Source organism: Chiloscyllium punctatum, chromosome 46, assembly GCF_047496795.1.
Source record: "Chiloscyllium punctatum isolate Juve2018m chromosome 46, sChiPun1.3, whole genome shotgun sequence".
Taxonomy (NCBI): Eukaryota; Metazoa; Chordata; class Chondrichthyes; order Orectolobiformes; family Hemiscylliidae; genus Chiloscyllium; species Chiloscyllium punctatum.
Genome location: NC_092784.1, coordinates 60,566,785 through 60,576,926, shown reverse-complemented (window position 1 = coordinate 60,576,926; position 10,142 = coordinate 60,566,785). Strand labels below are relative to the sequence as shown.

The 10,142-nt window shown below is 54.5% G+C and overlaps 1 protein-coding gene across 1 annotated transcript; it reads left to right on the top strand.

Moving 5' to 3' along the window:
- On the top strand, window positions 1–9,679 carry LOC140468183 (suppressor of SWI4 1 homolog). Its single transcript, XM_072564413.1, has 6 exons — window positions 1–159; window positions 854–1,024; window positions 3,183–3,284; window positions 4,787–4,837; window positions 6,662–6,832; window positions 9,548–9,679. The coding sequence occupies exons 1-6, from the start codon at window positions 142–144 to the stop codon at window positions 9,623–9,625; spliced, it is 591 nt and encodes a 196-aa protein (XP_072420514.1). The 5' UTR covers window positions 1–141; the 3' UTR covers window positions 9,626–9,679.
- Window positions 9,680–10,142: the final 463 nt, after the last annotated feature.

Here is a 10,142-nt window from a genome sequence, read left to right as displayed (position 1 = left end):
GCGGGAGAGGGCGGTTCCGGCCGGAGCGGTGAGCGGGGCGGACCCGGGGTCACGTGGTCAGCGGTAATGGCGGCTCCGGCTGGAAACGTGTGAGACGGAGGAAAGAGAAGGAGGTCGGCGGCAGCAACAACAACAACAACGATGGGGAAACGCGGAAAGGTCAGGCCCGGCCTCATCTTCATCCCCATTCCCCCTCTCTCTCCCCACCCCCCCATTCCCCATCCCCCACCCCCCCCATTCCCCATCCCCCCCCCATTCCCCATCCCCCCCCCATTCCGCATCCCCCCCCCCATTCCCCATCTCCCCCCATTCCCCATCTCCCCCCCATTCCCCATCCCCCCCCCATTCCCCATCCCCCCCCCATTCCCCATCTCCCCCCATTCCGCATCCCCCCCCCATTCCCCATCTCCCCCCATTCCCCATCCCCCCCCCATTCCCCATCCCCCCCCCATTCCCCATCTCCCCCCATTCCCCATCCCCCCCCCATTCCCCATCCCCCCCCCATTCCCCCCCCATTCCCCATCTCCCCCCATTCCCCATCTCCCCCCATTCCCCATCCCCCCCCCATTCCCCATCCCCCCCCCATTCCCCATCCCCCCCGCATTCCCCATCCCCCACCCCCCCCCCCATTCCCCATCTCCCCCCATTCCCCATCCCCCCCCATTCCCCATTCCCCCCCCCATACCCCATTCCCCCCCCCATTCCCCATCTCCCCCCCCATTCCCCATCCCCCTCCTCCCTTCCCCCCCCCGCCCCATGCTCAATCCTCCTATCCACAAATCTCCCTTCTGTCCCCTCCCCTCTCTCTACAACCTCTCTCTGTAGTCACTAATTTGTTTAAATCCTGTTTCAGACGAAGGCTCAGAAGCGAACTCGTGAGATTGCGATACAACGGTCTCAGGAGGAATTCGCCACTGTCCCTCACACGTTCATCTTCAGCCGAGGACAAGTGGGTCTGAATGTTCACCAACTGATCACTGACCTCAGACGGATCATGGAGCCTTACACAGCCCGGAACCTGAAGGTGAGGTTCCTGGGTAAGGGCGAGGAACTCTCCTTACTCTAGGAAGGTCAACAGCCACAACACAGAGAGCCATCCCCTGAGCTTCCTTGGCAGGGAATCCTTGCTTTACCCAGGGATTGATCATTTCTCCTTTCTATTTAGTGGAAGCATGAGAGAGGTAGGAGTGGAAGGTTATGTTAATACAGTGAGGTGGGTGGGACGTAAAAGCATAGACGCTGTGGGCTGAATGGACGGTCTCTGTCAATGCTATGTACCTCTAGAGGAGAAAGTGAGGACTGCAGATGCTGGAGATCAGAGTTGGAGTTTGTGCTGCTGGAAAAGCACAGCTGGTCAGGCAGCATCCGAGGAGCAGGAAAGTCATCATTTTGGGCATAAGCCCTTCAACAGGAAAATGTCAGAAACGCCGATTCTCCTGCTCCTTGGATGCTGCCTGACCTGCTGTGCTTTTCCAGCATGTGTACACCAACCATGTTCCTTTAGAGGTAATTTGAGCGCATTTCTTACTGTCCTCATGGAAGATGGTGTGGTAGTGGTAATGTCACTGGACCTGGCACAACAAGGCCCAGGATAATGATGTGGCTTTACTGCAGCTGGTAGAGTTTAAAGCCAGTCTCTGTTATCATGATGATTATCTTTAAAAGAAACTGTAGGCCACTACTATCCCTTAAGGAAGGAAAAGTCCTATCCCTAATTGGTCTGACCTTATTGTGGTAGCAGAGCATCAGCAATGTGGAAAATTGGTCACTGTGCTCTGACAAGCTGCACCGTTCGGGGAAATCAGGAATGGGCAGTTTGACATGGAAAAATAAACAAGTCTCTGCTTCCGTTTCCAGTTAGAGGAAGGAATGTGTGTCACTGTTTTAATAAGTTTAGTTTCAAACAAAAAGGGTGAAGACCAGAAATCTGGAATGCACAAAGCTCTCAGCAGCTGAGGGGAGCAGGTTAATGCAATGATGAGTGCCTTTGCCTGAGGTGATGTCCCATAACGGGCTGTCACAGGTTTTGTGAGAAGATGATTAATGTCCGAACTTGATCAGAGATGATGGGGAAATAGGAGAAAGATGTTTCTATTATGGGGAATATGTTAATATTGGTGGTAGGGTGTCACAGAAGGGGACATTCAGCCCAACATTCAGGGGATCGTGGCTGATCTGTCCATCAATTCCATTTACTTAATTCCATATTCCATTGTTTCTTTGTCCAATAAAATGTTGAACATATGATTCATTCCCGGCTGCACCATCAGCCAGTGTCTGTCCCTAACTGCCCTTCAGACGGTGCTGAAGTCCATCTGGGGTATAGTTGAGCTCTGATTGTGGGTAAGTGGAAGTTCTATTGTCTGCTTAAACAATTCCTGGAGAAATCAGCACAGGAACAGTGACTTCCTTGGACCAGCATGTGTTCACAGCTCACTGATATAGAAACAGACCCTTTGGTTTAACTCGTCCATGCCGACCAGATATCCTAAATTAATCTAGTCCCATTTGCCAGCATTTGGCCCATATCCCTCTGAACTCTTCCTAGTCATATACCAACCCAGATGCCTCTTAAATATTGTAATTTTACCAGCCTCCTTCATTTCCGTTGGTAGCTCATTCCATGCGCAGACCACTCTCTGTGTGAAAAAATTGTCCCTCAGGTCCCTTTTAAATTTTTTCCCTCTCACCCTTTCAAGTTCAACATCATCCTTCCTATAGCAAGATCCAGAATTTTACGCTGTATACCAAACGTGGCCTAACCAGTGTCCTGTACAGCCATTACATGACCTCCCAACTCCGACACTCAATGCTCTGACCAATAACGGCAAGCATACCACACACCACTTTCACCACTGTGCCTATCTGTGGCTGCACCTTAAAGGAACGATGAACCTGCACCCCTAGGTCTCTTTGTTCAGCAACTCTCCCCTGTGTTGTACTCTTAAGTGTGCAAGTCCTGCCCTGATTTGCCTTAGCGAATTGCGGCACCTCATATTTATCTAAATGAAACTCCATCTGTCTGTAGTTGCTGGGCAGGGCTCGAAGCGGTTTGTGTTAATGAGGTGAGTAAATCCGACATGAGGGCTATTGACTGATAAAAAGGGCTGATGTCACTGATGCAGTGAAGTGGCTCTGGCTGTGCTGTATTGATGAGCTGGTGGGTGTGACTCTGTTCTCAGGTACAGAAGAAGAACTTGCTGAAGGATTTTGTCTCTGTGGCTGGGCCACTCGGCGTCACACATTTTTTAGTTTTTACCAAAACATCGACAAGTGTGAACTTTGTAAGTACATGGAAATTCTTCCCCCAAGGAAGAAATGATTTTCCTCTTTATTATTTATTGTTAGTTTATGGATGTTTTTATCAATGAAACTGTTCTTGCCAGTGTACTTGGAGGTGCTTTTGCCACTTGAGTAATGAATCTGTTTGTCACTGATGATATTGTTAGCTCCTGATTCATTCTATTTTCAATGATTCGCTTGTAGCCAGCGCAGGTAAAGTGTGTTGTCGCTCCCTGTCCAGCACTGATTGCTTGTTTCGGTACCTCTGGAGGTATTCGGTCTGTTCGCTGTGGTTTCTCCTGATGTCAGCAACAGCTTCTTCGTTTTATTGAATTCACTTTAAGTAACTTCCTGTCACTGTCCTGATACAATGCAGGATGTACAGCCTACAAACAGGCTATTCAGCCCAACTAGTTCATGCTGGCGTTTCTGCTCTGCTCAACTCCTCCCCCCCCACCATCTCTTCTAATCTTAACCCTTTGCCATCCTCTCCCTCAAATGCTTAATCTCCCCTTAAATATATCCAGAAATTTCACTCCAGTCCCTTCCTGTGGGAGTGACATTTGTAGTCCCTCCCATTCTGTGGATGGAGACATTTCTTGTGAATTCCTGATTGGATTGCTTGCTTCTAATTCCACTCAGGAAGAAATGTTCTCTCTCTATTAACTTGATCAAAACCTGTCAGTGTTTCAAAGACCTTGATTACGTCACCTCCCGGACTCTCAGCCATTTCCTGATCGGTTTGTTCACTGACAGACACTGTACCACAGGGATAGTACTGATACACTCTGTAACCGGCCACTAGATTACTGGAAAAGAACGTTTCAAGAATAAATGTTAAAACTTTAAGAATTCTTATAATATTGAGAATCGGTGAGGGGCAAAACTAGTCTGAAGTAAGATATCTCTGAAGCTGCTAATAGTTTCCTGTTAACCCAATCAGTAATGCAGAGGTTAGTGAAGACATTTTAATAAAGATATACATAGAGAATTGACTTTGGAATTCCAAACTGAGATGCTAGAATATCAAAAGGCACCTTTGCTGATTAACCAAAAGCTGTGAAGGTACAATCCAGTGCCAGGCACTGAATGTGTTCCTACTTCACTTGGTGAGCTCTGAGACCCCTCCACTAGCCCAGTTCAATGACAAGCCAGTGGGGTTGACTGTATCCTGTATTGCAATGAATTCCATCCCATTCCAAACAGTCAGTGGAGAATTGCTGCTAAGATATAGCTTTGAGAAGTGGTTGTGAAATGCACACTGAATCATTGTTTTACCAAGTGATACTGACTTAGAGAAACGGTCACATTGTTGTACAGTGCAGGGGGTCGAGGAGGCTTTGTTGGTTTGACATCCAGTTATGATGTCAATTTAACAATCACCTGCTGCCCCCTCTTGGTGTGGAGGTGACATTGATGTTGATCTGGGGAAGGTGCTTTTGACAGTAAACGTGTGGGATTATCTTCAGATTGCTGACTTGCCTTTTCTTCCATCGTCCTTCAGAAAGTTGCCCGTTTGCCAAGAGGCCCCACGCTCACGTTCAAGGTTCACCGTGTAAGTGTTTCTGTTCGGGTTTCTGATCGCATCTTCATTGTAAGGACAGTGGCCCAGGGACAGCTATGATCTAACCATCTGAATATCACGTCTTCAGCAACTAGCAGCTAAATAGTTCATTTCTGTTTTCGATATAAGTTATTAAATCGACGGTTAAATTACTCAGTGTTGGTATTACCATGTCAAATTGAGAGAGGTCCACTTTGGAAGTGTAACCAGATTGTTAGAGACAGATAGCTGGAGATTGATCCCCTGTGATTACTGAGATCTCCATCACCACTGGATCAGGGATCACTGGGGTTGAAGTTGGATGGGATTAACCGTGGTATTTATTCAGTGTGTCTATGGTGGGTTTTGTCAGTATTATTGATCTTGAGTAAAGAGTATTTAGCTCAGCTTGCTCACCTCACTGACCTGCTGGAGTGCTCCCATCTGTTTTCTAGTCTCTGTGGGAGGAGGAGTTCTCAACATCAGTCTCTGGAGACATGGTTTTTGGTTTGAGTCCTGATCATGTGGGGGGTGTCCAGGGTCTAATATTACAGCAGTGCCGGGCTGAGGCAGAGTGACACTGTCAGAGGCACTGTCTTTCTGATGAGCTGGTGAATTACAGTCCCTGTTCCACTGACTGGCAGCTGCTGGGTGAAAGCTAAAGCTCCTTTAACATGATTACAAACAGCTCACAGTAGGTCGTCTCTACTGTCCAGTGTTTCTCTCCCCTCAGCCCAGGACCCTCCTGCTCATTTCTGCAGGCCCACCCCCCCCCCCCCCCCCCCCCAAATATCTGAACAGTCCTGTCCTCCACCCCTGGTGTGGGTGAGCCCCTGTCACTATCACCCTCCCCCACCCCAGGGCAGCATTGCCCTCGCTCTCCCCCATTTATTATTCTCAAATGTAAAAAGATTTAACCATCTGGCCCACCAATCCTATTCCTTGGTGATCATTGAATGTCTGACCATCAAATCCCATGGGCCCTTTCTCTGGTCTATTGCCCTTGACTTGTGGGTGAAGGATCAAGCTGGTTCAGACTAACACATTTCAAATGTTCTGAGCCAGTTTTCCCTGAGATTACCCTATGTTTCCCAGCGTTCCCTGGGTTTGCTCTGTCTTTCCCAGTGTTCCCTGGGTTTGCTCTGTCTTTCCTAGTGTTCCCTGGGTTTGCTCTGTCTTTCCCAGCGTTCCCTGGGTTTGCTCTGTCTTTCCCAGCGTTCCCTGGGTTTGCTCTGTCGTTCCCTGGGTTAGCCTTGTCTTTCCCAGCGTTCCCTGGGTTAGCCCTGTCTTTCCCAGCGTTCCCTGGGTTAGCCCTGTCTTTCCCTGGGTTAGCCTTGTCTTTCCCAGCGTTCCCTGGGTTAGCCCTGTCTTTCCCAGCGTTCCCTGGGTTAGCCCTGTCTTTCCCAGCGTTCCCTGGGTTAGCCCTGTCTTTCCCAGCGTTCCCTGGGTTAGCCCTGTCTTTCCCAGCGTTCCCTGGGTTAGCCCTGTCTTTCCCAGCGTTCCCTGGGTTAGCCCTGTCTTTCCCAGCGTTCCCTGGGTTAGCCCTGTCTTTCCCAGCGTTCCCTGGGTTAGCCCTGTCTTTCCCAGCGTTCCCTGGGTTAGCCCTGTCTTTCCCAGCGTTCCCTGGGTTAGCCCTGTCTTTCCCAGCGTTCCCTGGGTTAGCCCTGTCTTTCCCAGCGTTCCCTGGGTTAGCCCTGTGTTTCCCAGCGTTCCCTGGGTTTGCCCTGTCTTTCCCAGCATTCCCTGGGTTTGCCCTGTCTTTCCCAGCATTCCCTGGGTTTGCCCTGTCTTTCCCAGTATTCCCTGGGTTAGCCCTGTCTTTCCTGTCTTTCCTAGTATTCCCTGGTGAAGGATGTAGTCTCCTCTCTGAAGAGACACCGGATGCATGAGCAGCAGTTCCTCAATCATGCGTTGTTGGTGCTGAGTAACTTTGGAGGAGATGGGATGCACATTAAGCTGATGGCCACTATCTTCCAGAGTATGTTCCCCTCCATCAACGTCTATAAGGTAGGAGGCTACCGTGTGGGTGAGCGGGCTGTGGGAGGGACAGGCTGGGGTTAGAGGTTACCGTGTGGGTGAGGGTGCTGTGGGAGGGACAGGCTGGGGTTAGAGGTTACCGTGTGGGTGGGACAGGCTGGAGATCGGAGAAATTCTCCACCTCTCCCTTGGTGTTCCCAGTGTCTGAACGTTGGAAACTGTTCCCCAGCGTTCAGCCTCCTTGGAGGGCAGTGGGTGTTGCCCATCCTAACTGCCCCGAGGCTGGCTCACAGGAAAGCACGACTCCTGCCATGACGGCCGAGGGTTTGGAATCACCTCGTTCTCCTCCCCCTCCCTCTCCCCCGCTCTCCCCCACTCCCCCCCTCGCTCTACTCCTCCCCCTCCCCCCTCGCTCTCCTCCTCCCCCTCCACCCTCGCTCTCCCCACCCCTCCCCCTCTCACCCTCGCTCTCCCCCTCCCCCCTCACTCTCCTCCTCCCCCCTCGCTCTCCACCTCCCCCACCTCGCTCTCCCCTCCCCCACCTCGCTCTCCCCTCCCCCCCTCGCTCTCCTCCTCCTCCCCCCCCCTCGCTCTCCTCCTCCCCCCCCCTCGCTCTCCTCCTCCCCCCCCCCTCGCTCTCCTCCTCCCCCCCCCTCGCTCTCCTCCTCCCCCCCCTCGCTCTCCTCCTCCCCCCCCCTCGCTCTCCTCCTCCCCCCCCCTCGCTCTCCTCCTCCTCCCCCCTCGCTCTCCTCCTCCTCCCCCCTCGCTCTCCTCCTCCTCCCCCCTCGCTCTCCTCCTCCTCCCCCCTCGCTCTCCTCCTCCTCCCCCCTCGCTCTCCTCCTCCTCCCCCCTCGCTCTCCTCCTCCTCCCCCCTCGCTCTCCTCCTCCTCCCCCCTCGCTCTCCTCCTCCTCCCCCCTCGCTCTCCTCCTCCTCCCCCCTCGCTCTCCTCCTCCTCCCCCCTCGCTCTCCTCCTCCCCCCTCGCTCTCCTCCTCCCCCTTCGCTCTCCTCCTCCTCCCCCCTCGCTCTCCTCCTCCCCCTCGCTCTCCTCCTCCTCCCCCCCCTCGCTCTCCTCCTCCTCCCCCCCTTCGCTCTCCTCCTCCTCCCCCCTCGCTCTCCTCCTCCTCCCCCCTCGCTCTCCTCCTCCTCCCCCCTCGCTCTCCTCCTCCTCCCCCCTCGCTCTCCTCCTCCTCCCCCCTCGCTCTCCTCCTCCTCCCCCCTTCGCTCTCCTCCTCCTCCCCCCTCGCTCTCCTCCTCCCCCCCCCCTTCGCTCTCCTCCTCCTCCCCCCTCGCTCGCCTCCCCCCCTCGCTTTCCTCCTCTCCCCCCTCGCTCTCCTCCTCTCCCCCCTCGCTCTCCTCCTCCTCCCCCCTCGCTCGCCTCCCCCCCTCGCTTTCCTCCTCTCCCCCCTCGCTCTCCTCCTCCTCCCCCCCTCGCTTTCCTCCTCCTCCCCCCTCGCTCTCCCCTCCCCCACCTCGCTCTCCCCTCCCCCACCTCGCTCTCCCCTCCCCCCCTCGCTCTCCTCCTCCTCCCCCCCCCCCTCGCTCTCCTCCTCCCCCCCCTTCGCTCTCCTCCTCCCCCCCCCCCCCACTTCGCTCTCCTCCTCCCCCCTCGCTCTCCTCCTCCTCCCCCCTCGCTCTCCTCCTCCTCCCCCCTCGCTCTCCTCCTCCTCCCCCCTCGCTCTCCTCCTCCTCCCCCCTCGCTCTCCTCCTCCTCCCCCTCGCTCTCCTCCTCCTCCCCCCCTCGCTCTCCTCCTCCTCCCCCCTCGCTCTCCTCCTCCCCCCCTTCGCTCTCCTCCTCCTCCCCCCTCGCTCTCCTCCTCCTCCCCCCTCGCTCTCCTCCTCCTCCCCCCTCGCTCTCCTCCTCCTCCCCCCTCGCTCTCCTCCTCCTCCCCCCTCGCTCTCCTCCTCCTCCCCCCCTCGCTCTCCTCCTCCTCCCCCCTCGCTCTCCTCCTCCTCCCCCCCTCGCTCTCCTCCTCCCCCTCGCTCTCCTCCTCCTCCCCCCCCTCGCTCTCCTCCTCCTCCCCCCCTTCGCTCTCCTCCTCCTCCCCCCTCGCTCTCCTCCTCCTCCCCCCTCGCTCTCCTCCTCCTCCCCCCTCGCTCTCCTCCTCCTCCCCCCTCGCTCTCCTCCTCCTCCCCCCTCGCTCTCCTCCTCCTCCCCCCTCGCTCTCCTCCTCCTCCCCCCTTCGCCCTCCTGCTCCTCCCCCCTCGCTCTCCTCCTCTCCCCCCCTTCGCTCTCCTCCTCCTCCCCCCTTGCTCTCCTCCTCCTCCCCCTCGCTCTCCTCCTCCTCCCCCCTCCTCGCTCTCCCCCTCCCCCCCCACTCTCGTTTCTCCCCCCCCCCCACCCCGCCCATTAAGATGCAGCATAACCCCCATCTTGGGCTTTCCATCTGCTGCTCCAACATCTGTTTTGTTTTGTGTCTTTGGCCTGTTTTCCAACATTAAAGGCGCTGGGCGAATGCACATTGTTGTGAACCTGCCTGATGAGCCCCTTTGGCTGTGGGGTCCAGTCCCGAACAGTGTCTCTGTATTCACTGTCAGCAACGCCCTGAGTTCCCCAGCAGCGTGGAGCTGATGGCACTGCTGCTGCTGCTCGATGTTGGGCAGGCTCTGTGTGGGTTTTACTGGGACGTGTGAACCTCACACTGTGCCCAGAGTCCTCTTTAAGTTGTGGGTTGATGCCGTGTTCTCCAGCGCACTGCATTGCTGCTTCCTTGGCGCTAACCCTGCATTGTCGATTCCTTTACAGGTCAGCCTGAACACAGTTAAACGATGTGTTCTGATTAATTACAACTCCAGTACACAGAGGGTCGACATCAGGCACTAGTAAGTGAGCATCCTATATCACAGCCCAGCTTCCAGCTTCACTACATTGAGGATGGGTGTTGGAAAAGGAGATTCCTTCCCCTGACTCTCAGGGTGTGGAGAGTATAATTCAGGGCAGTCGGTGAACAGGGGATGGAATTAGGTTGGGTTGACATGGACTTAGCGAGGGGAAATCACGTTTGACAAATGTGTTGTATTTATTAAGGATGTTACTTGTAGCATAGATAAAGCAGAACGGCTCATGGTGGTGTTTGAGTTTTAAGAAGGTCGTTAATAAGAAGCTGCCCAGCAGGTTGGTAAATGGATTAGGGCACACAGGATGTCTGCCGATCGATTCAGAATTGGATAATACGCATTGGGAGTGAACAGGTTGTTGCAATGGGAAACTGTCAGGGTCAGTGCTGTGTTCCCCATCCTTACCGCACGTTTGGATATGGGGACCAATGGTAATGTTTCTAAACGTGGTGAATGTACTGAGCTCGATGCAGTTATTGGGGTGTGTATGGGGTTGGGAGGGC